This window comes from Cryptococcus neoformans, chromosome 2 (assembly GCF_000149385.1).
Source record: "Cryptococcus neoformans var. neoformans B-3501A chromosome 2, whole genome shotgun sequence".
In the NCBI taxonomy this organism is placed as follows: domain Eukaryota; kingdom Fungi; phylum Basidiomycota; class Tremellomycetes; order Tremellales; family Cryptococcaceae; genus Cryptococcus; species Cryptococcus deneoformans.
The window spans coordinates 310,766-331,497 of record NC_009178.1 but is presented as its reverse complement, the minus strand read 5'-3'; the positions used below and the strand labels follow the sequence as shown (position 1 = coordinate 331,497).

Here is a 20,732-nt window from a genome sequence, read left to right as displayed (position 1 = left end):
ACGATGCCCCGCCACATTACCATCTATACTTCTCGCCCTACCACCCACGATCACCAACACCATGTTCCTCACAGTGGAGCCCATTGTGAACCCCATCCTAGTGTTTGAAAACCGCAAGTAGATAGTCAAAAAGGTGGCGGATGATACCTGAAACTGATCATCGACAAAGGCAATTAAACAGTCCTCGAACATCCTGTAAGGGAAGACGCAACGTTCAACACGAGCTTAACTCCATGGGTCACAAGTCGACGCAATAGTTCTATCAACTTGTTCTGACCACCGCATAGAACTAGCTTGGGGACTAGAATTTGACGCTTTTTCTATCTTCTTGGTAAATCACACCACCAATATCACGCCGTGCCTGCCATTACTACAACTTCTGGCAGGATGACATATCTTAGGCAGTACAGTTACTGAACAATTGTTTCAAGATGAAGGATAAAGGCATGTGGAAGGAGAAAACAAAAACGGGATGAAATTGAGACTGGTGTACGACGAGCAAAAAAACGAAGAATATGTGTTATATACGTACCTACGATGAATAAAATTGCATGGTAAAACAAATAGCGAACGCTGTAGCCGCGAAGCAGCAAAGAACGGCCCACCGGTTACTCAAAAGTGCTGACTATAGGTGATGCTAAAATAACAACCAAATGGGTATCTTCTGATTATGCAATAACAGAATGAGCGTAAATAAGTCGTTAAACAAAAAATCGTTCGTGATAAAGTCCGAGACATATTTACACTGTTCCTCACACAACTCTTTTCTGTTTCCCACTGTCAACTCTGGCATGCCCAAGCATCTCCCCTTGCCTCAAATTTCCTCCCACAAGCTCTCCTTCCCCTTCCATTCCTTCGTTCATCCCATCAGCTCCAGCCGCTGCCAGCGAACTGGCAAAATACCCAAAGAATCGAGTTTGGGAAGAACTAGCAGTTACAAGTGGAGTCGATGTAATTGTCTTGCGAGATGTTGGTGTACTAGAATTAGGCCTGTCGCGAGTGAGAGAAGAGGTTGTGGAAACTGAAGAGTTGCGAGAGTTACCTCTTGGCGAGCGGAGGATGGCGCGGGGTGGAGAAGGAGTGTTGCTGGTGTTGGTGGCAGGTTTAGGAGGAGTAGATATCACATCGGAATTGCCCTCTTCGGCGGGGTTGGCACTGGCAAGTTCTGGGGCGCGAAAGCTATAAAACCTTCTTGAGAGCGTCTGAAACACAGAGCCTGTTGATAGTGTCGCCCCATAGGCAGCGGCGCGGGGTATGGGAGTTGTCATGGTAGCCTCATGAATGGCTCCTTTTGCGAGGCTGACGGTTGTTGAGCGGATGCTGCTATCCGACAGTCCTCGTGGTCGTAACTGTCGTTCAAGGAGAGGAGGTTCGTAGCTACCTGCAACTGCTACATCATAATCGTCCTCTACCGCTGACTGATCAATGACAGCATCGACGGCCGACGACAGCTTCTTGCGTTCTGACGGGCCTCCCTTGATAGCGTGGTCGTCATACGCCTGATTATTTAGCCGTTTTGATTCACTACCCACACCTTTGGCAACCATCCAGTTTGCTTCGCCACCAGATGCTGTCGCTCGTGGCGGAGCGCCAGCAAAGATCCCAAGCAGCTCATTTCTATTCGCTTTTGATTTGACACTCCTTAACGTCCTCACTGTTGGTGCAACAAGCCCTTCCTCATTCCTCCCTATTGCGGCCGGGCCAGACACTGTTCTTTGTTCCATTTCGCTAGGGTTCGACAGTATCTCGGCAGGGGATACGGACGATATAGCAACAGAGGGTGTAGTTAGAGCCGGTGCCACACGCCTTACCATTCCTGACCCTCCAAACTCGACGCTCACGTGCGTAGCCGTAGCACTTGCCATTGCCTGCTGTTTTGGCGCTGGCTTTCTGGGCATACCAGGCGACCTGCCCTTGTCAAGGCCCACACCGGGTCCTCCCGGACTACTGGGGACGTTAGGATCATGCTCAGTGTTCTCAGCGGGTGTGACGAAGAACTTAGTTATAGGTGCAGCGATCCAGCCGAGGCCTGAAGCGACATTGCCTGCTTTGGCGGCTTCATCTTCCTCCGCCTTGTACGCTGCTCTTTGCAACTTCTTTGCTACTGCAGGAGCGATGGTCACATCATTGACAACTGCTTGAAGCTCGACCAGGTCATTGAACACGTCGCGCATGAGTCTTAGCAAAAGATTGAAATCTCTAGGATCAATAGTTCCAAAGTTATGTACACCTCGGAAGTGGTGACGCACTTCATTAATCTCTTGTTGTAAGGCACGCAATGTTGTCTGAGAAAGATGCACAACATCACCGGCAAGGTGTTGTTTCTTGAGACGTTTGTTGAGGGTAGGTACGTCTGCAGCACGAAGTTTAGACAAGATCCGGCTCATGTGCTCTACGACAACGAGCAACGCGCTCGCAGGTCCATCTTCGGGGTTGGGAGTTCCTGGAGTACCGGGGAAGCTCTCCCTTCCAGGAGTAGGGGACGTTTCTCTAGGAGTGCTAGCCCAACCCGACACTGCATTTGTTTGACGTTGCCGCTGCTTCTCCTCTCTTTCCTCGCCGTCTGGTGTATGGTCTGTTTGCACTCCCATAGACTTTGTCAACAGCAGCAATGGTTTTTTCTTCGCCACATGCGGACTCTCAGCTCTCTTGTCAAGCTTTGCTGTCTCTGACATTGGCGAAGGAAGATCAGCCGACACAGATTGGTCAACAAGTGTATTGCTGGCGTTGGGGGAATAATCGGAGAACTCGTTTGGGGATATAGTCGTCTGTCGAGCGAGCCGGAGTGAACGGCGCTTACGACTAATTTCGGCAGCGCGGAAGTAGTCAGAACCCGGCGAGATGGGAGGGTCTTCTTGACGAGGCAGAGTCTCATCGATAGAGCCGATCGTGCGCGACTATAGGCCTGGTTAGTAATATGTCAGGATTGCAAATTTAACAGACTTACGGCGTAGTTCCTCATAATCCTAGAGTCTCCACTAACCCTTCTTGATGTTGTCCCCGGTCTCTTAGGCACGCCGTTCAACATGTAACCGACAGCAGCACCTGGAGATGCCCTTACACCCTGCTTTGGACTGTCTACAATTGGAGATACAGGTCCAGACTTGACGTCGTCTGATGTAATACTGCCTTCGGTCTCACCTATGGGACCCATACCCAGACCTGCAACTCCGGTAGATAACTTTCGGTGCTGTTCCCAAGGACTCAGCCGTGGCTGGTTCCACCCCATTATAGGACTCGACTCGGTACGAGAGTGGGAAAACCGGGGATTGAGCTCATGCGCAAGACGGGGGTAATGGTCGATAGGGGACGCAAGTCTGGAGGGTATTGAGGCTCGAAGTGACTCGATTTCGTCTCGAAGAACGCGAACCTCGTCTCGTGATTCTGCAAGGGAATCAGAAAGCTCCGAGGCATCGTGTTTGAGAAGTGTATTGTTGGCGACGAGATCCTCAAGAACGCGCTGATACTCGGGAGTTTCGGATGGTGATTTGCCATTGTATGTTTCAGACAATTCATCATGCAACATCTTCAGCCGCTCTTTGGCATTCGCCAGAAGGTCTTGTGCATCTTGAGCCCTGTCTGCTCTTATCTTCTCCGCTTCCTTATTGGCAGTATTCACCTGCTCCTCCAGTTCCGCTATGAGTTGTTAGGAATGATCACCAACAGCAGTATTTCTGGAAATTATTTACCGATTCTCGCCTCTGCCCTCAGCCTCTTTCTCTTCTCCTCTTTGCCTTTTCGCAATTCCTCATCCGCCATATCCCTAGCCTCTTCGTATCGTTTTTCGGCCTCAAGCAACTTCTCTTCTACACCGCCTCTTGAAGCTAATGCCACAGTTTGTCGAGCATGGGTATTTCTCAGATTCGTGAGCTCCGTCCTGACGTGGGTAAGAGTTTGTTGAGTGAGTGTCTGAGTGTGCATGGCTTCGGTATATCTCTGTGTAAGTTTAGTCAGTGTCGTTACCCTGCGTTTAAAAAACGTACCTTTTCGACGACTTCCATTTTCCGAGACTGCTCTGCGTACTTTTGCATATGAGTCATATTCGCCTTTTCAAGATTATGCACTCTTTTAACACTCTCTGCCAGCGCAGTACGCTTGACCTCCAGCTAAAAATCATAGTTAGACTGGTGTCGACAGCTAACACGGCGCAAAGTGTGTAAGACTTACTTGTTGATGAAACCGTTCCACTTCATTCCGATATTTACGTTCCAGAAGCTCACAGCGCTGCAGAAGAGCACTTCCGATTTCTATCTCAGTCATCAGCTATGCATAAAACAACATATAGACCCAACTGGCCAGAGACAACATACCACCACTAAGCTTTAACTTGTCCTCGATGCTTTTCCGCTCCTTGCCCATCTCACACTGTGTTTCATCAATCACTGCACCACAGCAGCATATCACCTCTGTATCATTGCCCACTTCATCCTTGAGGTTTTCTAACTGTTTAGCGAGCCCCTCAAGTGTTTGGGCTGTTCGAAGAAAAGTGCTTGCGGAGGGGGAATCGAGTTGGTAGGCGCTTGAGGAGGGAGAGGACGCCGGGTCCTCCATTGTCGGTGCGTTGCTATGCTTCCTGGGAAGGTGTAAATACTATGCGTGATAGATATAATTGCTGTCTGCGGGAAATAAGTGGAATGGCAAACAGAGCGACTGCGAAAACATCAAAACAAATCCCAAGGCGACGGATTTGTCTTTGGGATTTGTTTATATAAACCAGAGACCACGCCGCGTTCAAAAATCCCTGCCTTTTGGGCCGTCTATTTGCTCATTATGCCATTTTACGCAAGACACCAAACTTCTTACATGCATTGCCTAGCTACAAACATTCACAAGCGTATTTAGGATGGTCTCAACCTGCAGAGCTGTGTATATACATTTTTCGCAACAAAACATTATGTTCGTGCCTTCGAAAGGTCAGCACCAAGTGTGTATCCAGTGACCTTGTCCCAGTCCACCTTCTGTCTAGTGACAGGCAATGTCCGGCGTAACCTATTGCTTCTCATCAGCAAACTATAGTTAGTGATGCAGCACAGATAGAAACTCACGCTCGGAAAGCCTTTTCACCGAGCTCATTGTACACATCGTTAAGTTCAAGTTGGTAGTTGGTCTCGATCTTGCTAATAGTTGTTACTATCTGGGATGCAATGGATTGAGAGCCGTTAGGCTCAGTAGGGCACGGGAAGGAAGCAGTGTGGTTAGTAGCAAGCTGAACATTGCCTTGTTCGTAGTAATGAACATTAACGTTGATGATACCATTGACTTTTCCAGCTGCTTGGTCAACAACCCAGCGGGTACGCCATCTACCCGTCCTGCAACACAAGTCAGCTGCGACCTTGCGAAAAACAAGAAAACCACCCACCAGAAATTGCTGGGGTTATAACGGTTACCAACTACCTCTAGTGTGTACAATGGGTTTTCAATTCTCTCCTGTTTCTTTTCCTCCACATTCAGACCTTCAATCTTCTTCTCAATCTCCTCTTCTTCCTCCTCAGGAAGCTTAGGTCCGTCTTCCTCTTCAGCTTTCGGCTCTGATATTTTCTCCACAACATTCCCTTCGCCGTTCTCCCTTTCTTCCTCTTCCTCCCTTTCCTTTTCTTCTTCTACGGCTTCGTCAAGTGCTTCCAAACGTTCAGGATCGCTAATATCCCCCTTGCTGTCGACATGACCCACAGCAGGCGTAGACGAAGGTTCTAAATCACCACTGTTAACCAGTTCATCCACAACATCTGTGACATCGACGTCGTCTTCTACGTCCATTTTTTCAACAGCAGTTTCAGCAGATGGTTCGCCCTCAGCAGCGGTAGGGATCAGATCCTCGGCCGGAGCAGCCTCATCAGGAGCCATGGATTCAGGCTCGGCAATGTCGGTAGCAGTTGGTTGAGGGTTGAGAGGGAATTGGGAGCACGCAACAGAGTAAAAACCTGAAGGGAAGTGGTTCTTAGAGTAAGCCTCCAGCGACCTGGCAAGCTCGGCGCTGAGGTCCAAGAGTATCAACGAAATGTCTCTATCAATTACAATTAGCGGAATCGCTCACCGGAAAGTCTCCTCCTCCTCGGGCAGCTCATATGGCCGGTAGTCGGAGACAGTCTATTTTATTTGTAAATATTCTACGTTCAGATCAAAAGCAAAGCACAGACTCACGAAAGTCAAGTGATCAAAGGCAAAGCTCTTTTTACCAACGTTATCCACATACCTCTCGTTCTCCGACCCTGGAAGCATTACTGCTTTGGACAAAAGAGACTGTAGCTTAAGTTAGATCGGGGGACGTAAATTTTCCATATCGATCCTACTTACTGTGTGGGCAGGGACTTCATCAAGCTCAGGGTGCTCAATAACGTGCAGCTGAGAGAGATTATAAGACCTTAAAGCGGGAAGCACATGAGGCATGAGAGCCTGGTCATCGTTGATAATGGTTCTGATATCTGTGACATGGTGTTAGCTTCCAGTCCTAAGCACTCTGAAAGGATAGTGGCAGTTAAAGAATGGACAATCACAGGCCCTGGTCGCAATAATCCTCAGAGAAATAGAAGAGTAATTGTCCTCAGCTTATGGTAGGACTGTTGAGCTTGAAAAGATTTGCTCATATTCGGATATTGGGGCAGGTGCGAAGTATGGATATGCTTCTGGGATCTGTAAGAGCAGTACATACCATTGATGACATCGCTGCACATCATATCAGTGTCTAGCACTCGCTGTCATTACTGCCAACGTCAAAGCTCACTTGATTTCTCCTGGGGGAGTTTGTTCGATGAGACGGGCTGCGAGCTCGCACTTGTCTTCAACGGATAAGTCTGCCATGGTGGGGTCGTTGTTTGGAATATATGCGTTTGGACTTTCTTTCCAGAGACAAGCTTGGAGATGCTTGATCTTCAACATCTCTCGCTGACGATCGATGACGCTGGACGCGTTGACCGGTGACAGCTCAGCCTGATATCCTCGCCAAACTAATGACCCTGATTTTTGGAACACTTGAGTGCAAAATCTCTTGACGTCACCACTCGGCTTCCACAATCTTTACCACAATATGTATATGTACGCACAGAACTGTGTACCGAGCTTAGTATGCTGCAACGAAGCTCAAACATGTATGTAAGCGCTAGTATCACAGAATTAAATCTCCCAGGGATACGTCTGACGCGGGCAGAGCATGTTTTGCGGTTGCAGCTTCAAGAGGACTCTAGTAATTCCTATGGTTTGACTGCTGGCTGTTGAGCAGCAAGAAAGTAAATTGGCTGAGGCCAACGAAAGAAAGATGGCTGATTCGATGACTTTTAAGTAAGGATGAGCTTTGTCGCCGGATGAACCTTGCCGCCTCTGCACTTCGCGCATTCAATAAATCATGAAACGTGGTGCATATAAGTAGTCAAACGTGTGGTATACATTCTGGCGACAGTGCCAATAAACTGCTGTAAATTACTGTTATCTGTTCTAGTTATATAAATGATTTACCATCCTCGTCCGCGTCCCCTATAATAGAACATTAGTACTTCATTTATATCGGATTGTCATCATGTGAGAGCAACCCACCTGCCACGCCCTCTGTAACCGCCAAAGCCTCTCGCCCTAAACCCTCCGCGTCCCCGTCCTCGCCCCCTGCCTCTGTTGGTCATGTTCATGCCCGGGACATTAGTTCGTTTTTCCTTGACCTTGGCATGGCACCACGAATCAGTATGCCTTATTGCGTCAACGTGGAACCAATTTAACACACCTGGAGCATACGTCCCCTGAACATGCTTTCGTTGAGAACCAAAGCGTTCTGAACAATTGAGGGCTCGGCGAACTCGACATAGGCGTAACTAAGGGCCAAATGTCAGCATTTTCGAGATGGGTCGACTAGTTCCGCTTCTGAGCACCAGAGCTAGCATTAATAGATGCCAATCCACCGGTGCACAGGTGAAGCTAGATACAAATAGGACCAAAAGAAGAAATGAACATACCCTTTCGGATGTCCCGTGAATTTGTCGCACAAAATTGTCACTCGGTTAATTGTTCCACACGCTTGAAAGTGCGCCTGAATCTCCTCCGGCGTTGCTCCATAGTCGACCTATCCTCAACCATTAGCACTCACTGTCCTGGGACCTATAATCCCCTGGAGAGAAGTGACCAACAAACGCACATTACCGATAAAGACACTCCGCATATCCACCGCCTCTGATGACTCTCCATCTTCCTCCATGTTACCATCCCCCTCATGGGTTTCGTTTGTCTCCCCTCCGCTAACATTATGTGACACAGGTGTGCCATTTCCTGAAGCTGAGGTGGATGCAGCCAAAGCATTCTTCTCGGCTTCCATCTCCGCCAGACGAGCTTGCATCAAGGCAAGTTCCTATAGAGCTCGTTAGAACATATACTCTGGGCAGTGGAGAACGCGGAGACATACCTCGTCAACGTTAGACTCATCCTCGTTAAGTCTTGGAGATGATTCTCTAGGCTCGGACATTGTGATATATGGATATGATGAATGCATACAGAAGTTCAAAATACGCCTAATGAGATGGTGGATGGAGGTGTAAGAAGCGCCACTCGCGGGAATACGCGGAAATAACTCCTCGGCCGTGTCTCCGCGCCCTCGCTCTCTGGCAGTCTTCGTCGTCCCTTAATAGGATGCATTTCTCCTTTCTTTCCAACCCATCATTCTCTAAAACTCACCTCTCATTCCTAAAAATGGCCACCAAATCCGCTGCCTCTGTCGTCGTACGTACACGAAGATACAGAAACCGCCTCGAAATCACTAATTTTACCCTTTGCAGGACTGGTCCAAGATCTACACCGGTCTCGGTCTCGACAAGCAAACTCTCACTTCCCTTCAGTCTTTCCGCGCTCGACACTCTACCGCCTTGAACAAGAACTCTGCCCTTAAGGCTACCGCCCCTTCCATTGACTTGTCCCATTACAAGTCTGTCCTTAAGGACCAGCAGGCGGTTCAGTTGGCGGAGAAGGTCTTGGGCGAGTTTAAGCCTGTCAACTACGATGTGAGCAAGTGGAACGGTGTTGTTGAGGCTTTCGAGGGAAAGGCTGTGAGTAGAAAGTTTTCAAGGGGTGGGTGTCGCGTTAGGAGCTGGATTGGAGATGGAATTTCGGATGCGATGGAGACGCATTGAACATGAGCTGGAAGATGAGCAAACGCCAGCGGAGGAATACGCGACACCCCTTCATCGGCTCGCTCACCAACTAATGCCCCAAGTATAGGTTGCCGCGGCCAAGGAGACCGTTTCCAAGATCTCCACCGAGGAGGCTTCCCTCCAGGCTACCCTTTCCAACATCAAGGATGCCCGACCATTCGAGGATCTTACCGTCGACGAGGTCGCCAAAGCCCGGCCCGAAATTGCCAAGGCTGTTGAGACTATGCTTAAGAAGGGCAAGTGGTCCGTCCCCGGCTACAGGGTGGGTTCTATCTCCTATGATCAGATGTTTTCTGGACACTGCTGATGTGCATTTTTGCGGCCAATAGGAGAAGTTCGGCGACCTTTCTCTTATGTAACTGGGCGATTGATTGGTGTCGAAATGCATATTCTAAAGAAGATCGCAAGACATTTGATTGCAGAGGAAATTGATTTTTACCAAAAGCAAAACGTACAACGGAAGGAGGTCTTTATAAGTTTCGGACGCTCATCGTCATTCTTTGACAGCTCCTGCTCGCAAACGGATCATCTAACATTAGCAAATTGTCTGGTATCCTCAAGACACTAATACTGAGAAATCCGGCAAATCAGTGAAGGAGATATTTATCGCAAATTGTTTGGCTCCAGTCTCCAGTTTTCGACAAGCTTCGTCAAAAGTAGATTTAAATAGGGGTTTCTTTCTCTACGTGGTAGTATCGTCGTCTTTCTCACCTTCCAGCGCTTTCCAACGTCATTCGGGGCAGAAAGTAAATCAATCAAGTCTTTCTCGTGGAGTATGTTCTACTGGCCGATGATAACGGATATCGTGAAGATGATAACTCAAAAAAAGCTGCAGAATCAGTTTGTGGTGCAAGACGAATTCATTCCAAACCAGATAATGTACTTTTGAAGTATATTTTTGATTCCAACTCTACCCAGAACATATCCCAACCACCAACTCTCACATACTATTAACGAGTTTTTTTACTTCGTCGCACCCTTCTTCTGCATCTTCCTCAACTCCCTTTTCCTGTCCAACTCTTCGGCTTTCTTGAGCTCCTTCTCGCTCATGGCGGCTCGCTCAGCCTTCTTCTTGGCCAATCGGCGGTCTTCAGCAGTCTCAGCAGGGGGGTTCTCCTCGTTTTGCTCCTTCTCGTACTGAGCAACGAGCTCCTCGTCGACCTGCTGCCTGGTCTTGACAAGCTTGCGAACAACCTAAAAAAACATTCTGTCAGCTTCAGATCACATGCGAAGTAAATTGGCAAACACTCACATCAGGCTTAAGCAATCCGGGCCTGGCAAGCAAGTCGACCAAGTTAAGAGTGACCTGCAACCAAGCCTTGACAGCTTCTTCCTGCTCCTTGTTGGAAGGCTTGTGGACGGAGAGGATGATGTGGCGGGACTTGGACTTGGGAGCAAGAGGGCCTTTGGCAGGACGAAGAGCGGGAGCGTCGGTAATCTATTCATAAAGTTAGCAGTGCCCAAGCAAGGAGGTGAACGGACGGACCAAAAGGTACTTGAGGACGCCAGCTGTGACAGGGTCAGCGAGGAGCTCAGTGACACCAACATTGGGAGTCTTGAGCACAATATCAGTGACATCCACATGCTCCTGGAAAAGGGCATGGGTGATGGGGAAAGAAGGCTTCTCAGAGAGCTTGGCAAAGGTCTAGAGTGAATAAATCGTTAGTACATATGGACAAGGACAAGTCGGACAAGCGTACTCACCAAATCCCACCTCTTCTGCCTGAGGTCCCTCATAAAACTCTTCTCAACAACAGCCCATACTCCGACACCATCCTGCAAACCATCGACACCCATACCAAGGGTAGCATCGAAAACGAGGCCCTCAGAAGAGTCGAAAGTGGGCTCGATGATCCCCTTGACAAAGTTGTAGATCAAGCCGGGGATGTCGTGCAAAGGGTAAAGAGTAATGGTGGTGTGAAGACACAAAAGGTTTCGTCGACCGGTAGCGTACAACAGGTGAAGAGCAGGAGAAGATGTCAAGAGCGGGCGAATAGAGGTGAATTGGGAGGAGAGGAATGACTGGAATGGGGCCACACTGTTTGAAAGACTCGTCAACGCGCCGTTTCAGCAAAGCCCCCTGTGATGAACTTACGCAGACCTGGCTCTCCTTCCGTTGATGACCTTTCCCACAAAATACATTGCCAAGTACAAGCCCAACAAGGCGAAAGCCATGGCTTCGAATTTGAATAAGGCCGGGCGGAAGCAGAACATCTTCCAGCAGACCTGGTAGCCATCGTAGTCGCGCTGAAGAGGAGCGGCGGGGGGAGGCGAGATGGTGGAGAGGATCTTGAGAATACCCGACATCGTGGAGTGAGTTGAGGAGGGACGCGAAGTTGTAGAAAAGGTGTGTGATTATATGGAAAGGTGGAACGAAGACGGTGCCGAGGCGAGATGAGGAGCCGGGGCGCCAGGGAGAAGAGCGCCCAGTTTCCGGTTGAGGACGTCCCTGAATTATATCCTCTTTCGTTCCATTTTCCATTTTCCATTTTCCATCATTCATGGTGGGCCTTATCCGCTATACGTGGTGTTTAGAACAAGTAACTTATTACAGCGTATTATAGGACCTATTGCATACGGACTCTTCTCAAGATACATAGATGAAATCATGCATATTCAGCTATCTTCTTTAGCGACTGCGGGAAATGTACGACCAACAACGCTTGCTGAAATAACTGGCCAAAATGAAATTATTATAGGCGTCGGCAATAGAACCATCGAACATTTGGCTGGCGATGGACTCCAAAGAAAGTGAAAGCTCCATTTATGCTGTTATGGCTGTAACGTCGGTAACACGACATCAAACAGTTCAGCTCATCAGCAGGAGGAGTAACATAAAGCAATTAAATAGTAGCAATAACAAGCCCACGACTGCTCACCACTGATAATCCTTGTACAACGAACTATCAAACTGCAAAATAGATACAACCAGCAGCACTTTAGGACAACACAATTACTGCACCCCAACACAAAAGTCAACATGAACAGCCACTTGCAGTAAAGAAACATCCAACAATTGCCTCCATAGGTCAGTCTGCATGGCAGTGAGCAAATTGTAAGGTATCCATAGGAGAGTCTCGGTGGGATAGAATTGAGAAGCACTGGAGGCACAAACGATGCCAATCATCGAAGGAAGGACACCGACAACTGGTGAGACAATAGCTTGCGAGATGAGAGGATCATTAGGTCGTTTGGCAAACCGAGTGTAATCGCTCTAACAAAGGAAAAAAAATTAATTATATCAGCTATCAGCGTGCCAGCCCTTCGGCTGAGTGTAGACGAAACCCTACCATGTTCAACAGTCCAGCATATATACCACCAAGAGCAGATGAAATTCCATGGAAGATGGCCCAAGCAAGTGCAGAGCCAGTGACAGGCTCTATACCCACAAGCTTGAGACCTTCAGACTGCATAAGAGGACCTCCTCCATGAGATCTGGCAAGAGACCAGATGAAGAAGATGAAACAAGTAATGGTCTAAATGGATGCGATAGTGACAAGAGGCTTACAAAGGTGCTCAGGTGGGATAAGAAGGCATGGGATGGTGATGAGGGTGAAGAGGACAAAGCAGAGGAAGTCTGCAGAAGTCATACCTGCACTAGCTGACATGGTGTTCTTCATTGCTAATAAGCTTCTATCAGCCAAGGTGCAAACCTAAGATGAGGTAAACATACTGTAGATGCCAGGGATCATGGAGCCAATGAATGGCTTGAGACATTGAGCACCCAACTACGACTGAGTAGCACACCATGTCATGGAGAGGATGATACGGTTCGCCAACTACGACACATCTCATTAGCAGATAATCAAAAGTTAGGAATGTATGAACTGACAGGAAAGTAAGAAGCACGGATACCCCAAACCATACGGTTCCACATTGGGAAACCAACATGATATTTGAGCCCATCTGACCAGTCAACCAAACAAACAACACTTGCACAAAGAATGTTGCCAATGCAGCTAACAAGCATTGCCTGACCTAGTATTATGTTAGGTGAGACGAATATTTATAAGAGTGTGCGCTATACGTACGAACGTTCAGGCCTAGAGACGTTAGGCTGGCACCACCTGACCAACCACTAACGTTGACACCAGAGGTAACCCAAAAGCCAACCTAAGCCCAGACACCCCAGTTACGCCTGGATGGTGGAAGTGGTACATTGTCACGATTCAACTAGGTATGGTCAGCATAATTGATTTCCGCGAGTAATGTGACAGCGACATACCCATCGATTAGTCTTCCATACTTCAGCTTCTTCCTGCCGTTGTGAGACGTCTAGCTTTCTGAGGATCTTCCTTTTGTCTAATGTCGTTTTGTCGTATATGAAGAATGTCTAGCTATAGACTCGAAGGGGAGCTTGTGATCCATATCACTCAAAGGCTTGTAATACTTCGCGTTGTTGAGAGAACAGTTACCGGGATTGCCATGTATCCTGTCGTTCCTCATTCGTCCATGCTGCAGCAAGACAGGCGCGCGTTATTACCAATTCAATGAACAGCGATAGTTGTCAAGGACCCATTATTGAGCTTATCTGTGGTTTGTGTCTCGCGAAAATGCTGGAGATGGAAGGTCAACTGTGTGCGTTGGAAGCAATGATGCACAAATCGATGTACTCACTTCTTCTGATTAGGTGGAGTCGGACAGACACTAGCCTTCAATATAGGCGCCTCAAATAAGGTCGCTGTGGCAAAAAAACGCCTAATTTTGGATGCCTTATTATTGGTCCCAGAGAGATCGATGAAGCATGAGAATTAAGGACTTCGAATACCAAAAGGGACAGAAAAGAGTTCGTAGATTATTATAGACCTCGGCCTGGCTCGACCTCATCGGTTATCAGATCGCCGAACAGTTATCTGTCCATTTTTTAATGCGAATAATAAACAATAGTCTCTCTTCTTTCGCTTTTGCATCAATCCTTTGATTTCTGAGAGCAGGTCTTGGTAGCATACGTGTTGTATTTTATCTGTCTGTATTCCTATGCATTATTTATAAGTGGGATTGGTGGATGATCGTCAGTCATGTTCCCTTGAATTGCATTTTTTTGTAGCCTAATTCCAACTGATCATAGATAACAAAGTGAGGAGGCGTGCCTGGAAGTACGGCCGACGCGGGAAGAATAATTCCCCTTGTCTATTAGTCGTTCCTGCTTTTCCACCTTTGCGCCGTGGGCGCTCGCTGTCGGTAACTTTCGTTGATAACTCAAACATCGGCAATTCGTTCAACTTCAGTTCGATCACTCTTGGCCTTGTTCTCCCCAGCGCTTAGCACTTTATCTAATAGACGCCCTATATATCTTAACTATCTGTCCAAGAAGGCGCCAGCTTGGTTTGGTGACAAAACTGTCGGGCCTTGCCAAGTCATATTTTATCTATCTTTCACAATAGACAGTCGGCATTACCTGGCTCATACGCCGCTCCCGTTCAAATATCATCGGCACCTGAGATACCTCTAACAATCATTCGCCATCAGCAGACATGACCATCGCTCCTGTCAATATTCGTGTAGGGGTAGATGTAGGTGGTACGAATACGTAAGTTAAACACATATATGCAAAGGCCCTGGCTTACATCACTTGCAGGGACGCTGTCATACTTGATTTGACTTCTGGATGCTCAAAACCTGTCCTTGCCGCTCACAAAGTGCCGACGACAGCCGATATCGCCTCTGGCATCCAAGCAGCTATCAAGGCTACATTAGAGAAGGCTAGCATGGACAGGTCTCAGGTTCAAGCTGTTGCCATTGGAACAACATCTTTTGTCAACAGTCTAATCGAGCGAGATGGATCCAAACTTGAGAGAGTGGCCGTGATCAGACTGTCAGGGCCGTTTAGCAAGCTCGCACCACCATTCGTTTCATTCCCTTATGAGCTCCGACACGTGCTAGAAGGGCCGACTTTCTTCGCTCAAGGTGGCCTGCAAGTGGACGGGACTGAAATTACAGCGGTGTGTCATAATCCCAACAGTTATAATGAGGAATGACGCTGATATGTGACCAACAGGTTGATCCTGTTGAAGTTCGAGGTATTTGTGCCGAGATCCAACGCCAAGGTATTAAGTCCGTAGCAGTGTCTGGGTGCTATTCACCAATCGACAACGACATTCATCAAGAAGAGCTTGTAAGGGATATCATCCTGGACGAGATTCCGGGTATAAAGGTGTGCATCAGCAAGGAGGTCGCCAATGTTGGTAAGTACTTTCGTGACGAAACGATAAAAGACCTGGCTCTTATCGTATTCAGGTCTCTTACAAAGAGAAAACGCTACCATCCTCAACGCGGGTCTACTCGCCTTTGCCAATCACACGGTCGAAGGCTTCCGAGAATCAATCCGGGCCCTTAGCCTCTCTTGTCCCCTCTTCCTCACCTCCAATGACGGTACCCTCATGACATGCGAAATGGCTGCCAGATTCCCTATCAAAACCTTCTCCAGTGGACCTACCAACTCCATGCGAGGTGCAAACTTCCTGGCAAACTTGGAGTCCCAGGAGAAAAATAAGGAGACAGCTCTGGTTGTTGACGTAGGAGGAACTACGGTGAGCATTAAGGCGTAAACTTGTAACATTCACTAATATTTTTCTCTCCAGACTGAGATTGGTGTACTTTTGTAAGTAAACTTTATTTATAGCTCAATATTCTATCTGGCTAACAGACATGTCAGACCGTCTGGCTTTCCTCGCCAAGCGGCAACATATCATGAGCTTTGTGGCGTTTCTCTCAATTTCTCCATGCCTCATGTGCATTCCATCGGTCTCGGTGGCGGTTCTCGTGTTCGAAAAGACGCATCTGGCAAGATTACCATTGGTCCCGACTCCGTTGGGTACAGAATTCATGAGCTTGGCCTCATATTCGGTGGTGATATCCTTACAACCACCGATATCATTATAGCTGCTGGTTCATCCACTCCTTTCGGCAACCCAGAGCTTGTCAAGAATATTCCAAAAGAGGACATCAAGGCGGTTCAAGGCAAGATCAAGTCTATGCTCGAATCCGCTGTTGATGGGATGAAGACTTCTGCCACAGATGTACCTCTTTACTTGGTCGGTGGTGGTGCCATTCTAGTCCCCGACGAACTCAAGGGAGTCAGCAAAGTTTATCGTTTCCCCTACTATGACGCTGCCAATGCTGTTGGGGCTGCATGCGCCCAAATTTCTGGAGTAATCGACACGTTTGAGGATACCTCTTCCTTATCAATGGGAGAAGTTCAGAGGATGGTGGAACAGCGGGCAATTAACAAAGCTGTGGCAGCTGGTGCCGACCCTAATGAAACTGTGGTGGTGGAAAGCGAGGCTATTCCTATTGCTTGTGAGTCTACACTTTGGCATTCTAGCGCTAATTTCACAGATACAACTGGTCGATGTAGGTTTTACGTCAAAGCTGCCGGTGAATGGAGAGGGTCCGTTTCTGCCTCGGATGATTCCAGACCTCAGAGTGCCAAGCCATCTTTCATCTGGGACAAAATTACTCGCGTCACTCCTATACCAGCTGCCAATGCCAATCGACAAATTCCCGACAAGGACATTGCTTATTCCACCCCTGAACTCCTGGAATACAAGCCTAAAGTCATCGATGGTGAATGGTTTCTCTCCGAGATCGACATCGAATGGATATCCACTGGCTGTTATATCCTTGGTACCGGCGGCGGTGGTAACCCACACAATGTCTACTTGGCTCTGCGTGAAATGATGCGTGCAGGCTCTAAATGTAGAGTGATTGACTTTGAGAGTTTTGATCCCAACAAGATGGTGGTTTACGGAGGAGGAATTGGGTCCCCAGAGGTCGCTGCTGAGAAGCTCATGTCGGATAAGTGAGTCACGGTGTTCTTCTATAATGACAGCCATATACTTACACAAAAACTAGTGCAGGACACACAATCAAGGCTCTCTTAGACTTTATGAAGATTGAAAACCTTGGAGCTCTTACTGCAATTGAGATTGGTGGAGGTAACGGCATGGTGAACATGGTGTCTGGAGCCAGCGATTACCTTGATGTTCCGGTTCTCGACGGTGACTTCATGGTTGGTTCGGATGCTTGCATATAGGGTTTAACTAATGATACCATGCAGGGGCGCGCATACCCTACTGGCTGGCAAACTACGCTAAATGTTTATGCTAAGGATGATTCTGGCTCTATCATGCTACCAAACGCCATGACCAGCGGTGATGGTACCACCATCGTGAGTAACCGTCTCGACAACCTGCATGTGAATCTCACTAACATTTCCAGTTCATGACAACCGCCAAGCACTACAAAGATATCGATCGGGTCCTTAGAGGTGCATGCATTGAGATGGGCACCAGCGCCTCGGTCGCCGCCCGACCGCTCACCAAAGCAGAGATTGAAATCCCTCTGATTCGAAATACCATTTCTCAGTCATGGCGTCTCGGTCGTGCTGTCGCCCTTGCCAACAGACAAGCCGACATTGGCAATATTGGAAGAATCCTTGTGGACGCTCTTGGTGGTCCGAAAGCGGCAAAGGTGTTATTCGCGGGCAAGATACATGCCGTCGGAAGGAGGTTGCACAAGGGTCACAGTTATGGAGAGATCGAGATCCACGCTATGTCGGGCGATGAAGAAGGAGTCGAAGAGGGGATGAATGAAAAGTTTGAAGGTGTTATGAAAAGTAAGTCTACAAATATGTGAAAATAGCTGACAAGGTAGTTCCATTCAAGAATGAGAACTTGCTGGCCGAACACACTGTCAACAACAAAACTGAAGTATGCCCTTCGTCCCTTCGCGCCATTCATCCTGACCATTGCCTTACAGGTCGTTGCTGGTGTACCCGATCTTATTGCTGTACTTGACGCACAAAATGGGACAGCTCTCGGCACTCCTGAATACAAGTATGGTCTACGGGTGATTGTCATTGGTATCACTGCTGCTCCTCAATGGACAGACACTCCCCGCGGCTTGGAACTTGGCGCCTTACCGGCATTTGGATACGATTTACCTTACAAGCCTCTGGGGGAGTACGTCAAGCCAAGGAGTGTGATTGAAGAGTATAATGTGGATGTGTAAGCGACCACTGTTGGGAGAAGAATGTAAGTGCGTTAGTAGTACGGCGGTATGCGGCGCCTTTGATGATGATCGATCGAAAGTCTTGTTCTGTTGTTTGAGATATCGGCACGATCTGTATGCATCAGTAATTCTTTGAAACTTCGCTGACAGTTACAGTTTAAGGTCTGCAAGCCGATTGCTGCAACTCATAATAAAAAATGAATGTAATAGCCAAAAATTAAGGACAAATGGGACAGAATATTATACACAAGAAGTGTGCGCGCGCATTTGGCAGAAGTAAAAAGCCGATGTCAACCGACGGCGGGCAACGGGCACGATGGTTAAATCACCGACGGGCATTGCGGCGGTACAGCAGGAACCCGTCAAAACGAAATAAGTACGCTTCTACGCCTCATGACTGTAGAGATAAATTCACTTCTTTGTATAAGCTTTGTAGTCCTTATTTCATAATAAAGTTAATTATTGGTGCATATCAACATTTGCCGTTACAGGAACCCGTCAGAGATACGTTTACCCGTGATGACTTATGACAAACTCGCTTTGTAAGCTTTGCAGCAGTAATAGTTTAATAAGCGTAATGAATATGTGACATAAGAACCATATAAATGCTGCCGAATTCTGCCTGTTGCGCACTCTTCTTTCCCATATCATCAAAGAAAACATCATATCCCTCTACCAATCACTCCATCCGACGATACAAGCAAAAATGTCCAGCAACGCAGCCAAGAAAATTGTTGTGTTCACTGCCACCGGCAGTCAGGGTAGTTCTGTAGCTCGATACCTCTCCGAGGCCGGTTACAAGATTGTTGCTCTTACTAGGGATACTGAGAGTAAGAGTGCCAAAGGTGAGACAGATCCTTTCATGTCTTCTGAACAAGATCCAAACTGACCTATGATGGTGATTTTTGTTAGCTCTCAAGGCTAAAGGCTATGAAGTTGCGAGAGCTGACAACACCGATCCTGAGTCCTACAAGCCTGCCCTCCAAGGAGCTTATGGTGCTTTTGTCAACACTGATTGTGAGTCTTCAGTTATTCCCTGTTTATGAGATACTCATAACACTACTTCTAGTCTGGTCGATTTTTCCCACTAAGAACTTTGACCCCGAACTCACCCAGGCGGAAGAGTTTAAACAAGGCACAGCCGCCTTGCAGGCTTGCAAAGAGGCGGGATTGAAACAGATCGTCTACTCAACTTTGGATGATGGAACGGGATGCGTGCACTGGCAGTCCAAAGCAGAAGGTAAGATTGATCACAATTATTATAAGGATACATGCTTATAGTCAATTCCTAATTAGTCTCCAAATGGGCAAAGAACAACGACATCCCCATTACCAACCTTGTACTCACGTTCTACTACGAGAACATCGTCAAAATGAACGCATGTGCCTGTGATGACCAGGGCCCCAATACCTTTACCCTTAACTTGCCTCTCCCAGAGGATTCCTTAGTCCCTGGGTTCCCCGTTGCTCAGACTGGATTGTGGGTCAAGACAGCGTTCGATGACCCTAAGAACTGGATCGGTTAGTGCTTTCAGTTTGGGATGAGTTCCTGCATGGCTGACGTGGCCCTAGGCAAAGACATATATGCCTGCACTGATATTATAACAGTCAAGGAGATGGCGGATCAGCTCTCTGCTGTCAGCGGGAAGACTGTTAAGACCAACGGGTTGCCAGTTGAAGTCTTTAAGAGTAAGGATTTTCAAAAGAAGGTCGGTCAAGAGCTTTGGGACAACATGGACCTTTTCTATCGAAGGTGAGCTCCTCATACTCTTATCATAAGCCAAGATGCTGACAGTCTATGCCTATAGATTCCTCCAAAGAGATGTCCAGGAGAGTGTGCGTCTGGCACCTGGTGCTTGGAGTTTTGAGGCTTGGGCAAAGCAGAATGATCAGCTCAAGAAGGCTCTAGGCTTTTAAATTAGTATTGAGGCATGAAGATGAAAGCCAGCTAGTCAATCTATGCTTGTGAAAGGTTGCGAGGAGCGACTTCCCCCCATTATTATTGTACTCGTTCCAAGTTCAATGAATACTATTGTATTTCGTGCCAATGTATATATATATCATTGATAGTTCTTGTAATTATGGTAACCGGACCATAATCGTTCGTAGGTTCGCTGCTACACCAGATATCGAAGTGGCTCCAAGAATGCTGAATATATATACAACGACGATTGATAAGAGTAATGGTAGAATGGCTGAAGTGGCATGTACATGTTTGAGGTTGCGCTAATCAGCTGCCATAGCATGAAAAAAATGGGGTACGTTAAGAGCCTTTGAGCTCTCTTATATTTTCCGGAAGTTTAGTAGAAATCGGAAGAAGGTGTGGTGATGGAGGGCATGTGGTGTGTGATGAGTTTGTTGTGGGCTCGATGCTTAACGATGCTTTTAGTGATGGTGCACAAGAACGTTGCGGGAGCCGCCTCATCATATTCGATCAGGATGGGCAACAACCCCATTCGGCGGGCGTCAAATGCCACGCATGTATGTATCATGCCAGTAGAAACGAAAGCCTGCGACCGCTCATGATTTCTTCTGAGGGGATAGTGATGCCAAGTACATAGCGTGGCACAGCAATAGAGTGTATGTAGGTGAGAAGAT

The 20,732-nt window shown here is 47.6% G+C and overlaps 8 protein-coding genes across 8 annotated transcripts; 3 read left to right on the top strand and 5 right to left on the bottom strand.

Moving 5' to 3' along the window:
- Nucleotides 1–752: 752 nt before the first annotated feature.
- Nucleotides 753–4,551, bottom strand: CNBB1220 (hypothetical protein; the record flags this gene model as incomplete). The annotated part of the gene is made up of 6 exons (XM_772227.1): nucleotides 753–2,897; nucleotides 2,948–3,636; nucleotides 3,690–3,936; nucleotides 3,984–4,106; nucleotides 4,168–4,247; nucleotides 4,311–4,551. The coding sequence occupies 6 exons, from the start codon at nucleotides 4,549–4,551 to the stop codon at nucleotides 753–755; spliced, it is 3,525 nt and encodes a 1,174-aa protein (XP_777320.1).
- Nucleotides 4,552–4,892: 341 nt separating this feature from the next.
- CNBB1210 (hypothetical protein) lies at nucleotides 4,893–6,798 on the bottom strand (the record flags this gene model as incomplete). Its single annotated transcript, XM_772226.1, has 8 exons — nucleotides 4,893–4,989; nucleotides 5,046–5,309; nucleotides 5,360–5,974; nucleotides 6,035–6,087; nucleotides 6,142–6,240; nucleotides 6,295–6,422; nucleotides 6,650–6,663; nucleotides 6,722–6,798. The coding sequence occupies 8 exons, from the start codon at nucleotides 6,796–6,798 to the stop codon at nucleotides 4,893–4,895; spliced, it is 1,347 nt and encodes a 448-aa protein (XP_777319.1).
- Nucleotides 6,799–7,445: 647 nt separating this feature from the next.
- On the bottom strand, nucleotides 7,446–8,467 carry CNBB1200 (hypothetical protein; the record flags this gene model as incomplete). The annotated part of the gene is made up of 6 exons (XM_772225.1): nucleotides 7,446–7,467; nucleotides 7,528–7,646; nucleotides 7,709–7,796; nucleotides 7,938–8,044; nucleotides 8,117–8,326; nucleotides 8,381–8,467. 6 exons carry the CDS (start codon nucleotides 8,465–8,467, stop codon nucleotides 7,446–7,448), a joined length of 633 nt encoding a protein of 210 aa, XP_777318.1.
- A 137-nt stretch (nucleotides 8,468–8,604) lies between these two features.
- On the top strand, nucleotides 8,605–9,481 carry CNBB1190 (hypothetical protein; the record flags this gene model as incomplete). The annotated part of the gene is made up of 4 exons (XM_772224.1): nucleotides 8,605–8,694; nucleotides 8,751–9,017; nucleotides 9,190–9,384; nucleotides 9,452–9,481. The coding sequence occupies 4 exons, from the start codon at nucleotides 8,605–8,607 to the stop codon at nucleotides 9,479–9,481; spliced, it is 582 nt and encodes a 193-aa protein (XP_777317.1).
- A 604-nt stretch (nucleotides 9,482–10,085) lies between these two features.
- CNBB1180 (hypothetical protein) lies at nucleotides 10,086–11,429 on the bottom strand (the record flags this gene model as incomplete). Its single annotated transcript, XM_772223.1, has 5 exons — nucleotides 10,086–10,316; nucleotides 10,375–10,560; nucleotides 10,609–10,767; nucleotides 10,827–11,160; nucleotides 11,218–11,429. 5 exons carry the CDS (start codon nucleotides 11,427–11,429, stop codon nucleotides 10,086–10,088), a joined length of 1,122 nt encoding a protein of 373 aa, XP_777316.1.
- A 646-nt stretch (nucleotides 11,430–12,075) lies between these two features.
- On the bottom strand, nucleotides 12,076–12,535 carry CNBB1170 (hypothetical protein; the record flags this gene model as incomplete). The annotated part of the gene is made up of 2 exons (XM_772222.1): nucleotides 12,076–12,336; nucleotides 12,413–12,535. 2 exons carry the CDS (start codon nucleotides 12,533–12,535, stop codon nucleotides 12,076–12,078), a joined length of 384 nt encoding a protein of 127 aa, XP_777315.1.
- A 2,061-nt stretch (nucleotides 12,536–14,596) lies between these two features.
- CNBB1160 (hypothetical protein) lies at nucleotides 14,597–18,134 on the top strand (the record flags this gene model as incomplete). Its single annotated transcript, XM_772221.1, has 12 exons — nucleotides 14,597–14,652; nucleotides 14,701–15,064; nucleotides 15,121–15,307; nucleotides 15,360–15,652; nucleotides 15,704–15,723; nucleotides 15,778–16,421; nucleotides 16,461–16,923; nucleotides 16,977–17,133; nucleotides 17,182–17,292; nucleotides 17,343–17,739; nucleotides 17,778–17,833; nucleotides 17,883–18,134. The coding sequence occupies 12 exons, from the start codon at nucleotides 14,597–14,599 to the stop codon at nucleotides 18,132–18,134; spliced, it is 3,000 nt and encodes a 999-aa protein (XP_777314.1).
- A 706-nt stretch (nucleotides 18,135–18,840) lies between these two features.
- CNBB1150 (hypothetical protein) lies at nucleotides 18,841–20,051 on the top strand (the record flags this gene model as incomplete). Its single annotated transcript, XM_772220.1, has 6 exons — nucleotides 18,841–18,979; nucleotides 19,047–19,151; nucleotides 19,204–19,374; nucleotides 19,431–19,655; nucleotides 19,707–19,887; nucleotides 19,943–20,051. The coding sequence occupies 6 exons, from the start codon at nucleotides 18,841–18,843 to the stop codon at nucleotides 20,049–20,051; spliced, it is 930 nt and encodes a 309-aa protein (XP_777313.1).
- Nucleotides 20,052–20,732: the final 681 nt, after the last annotated feature.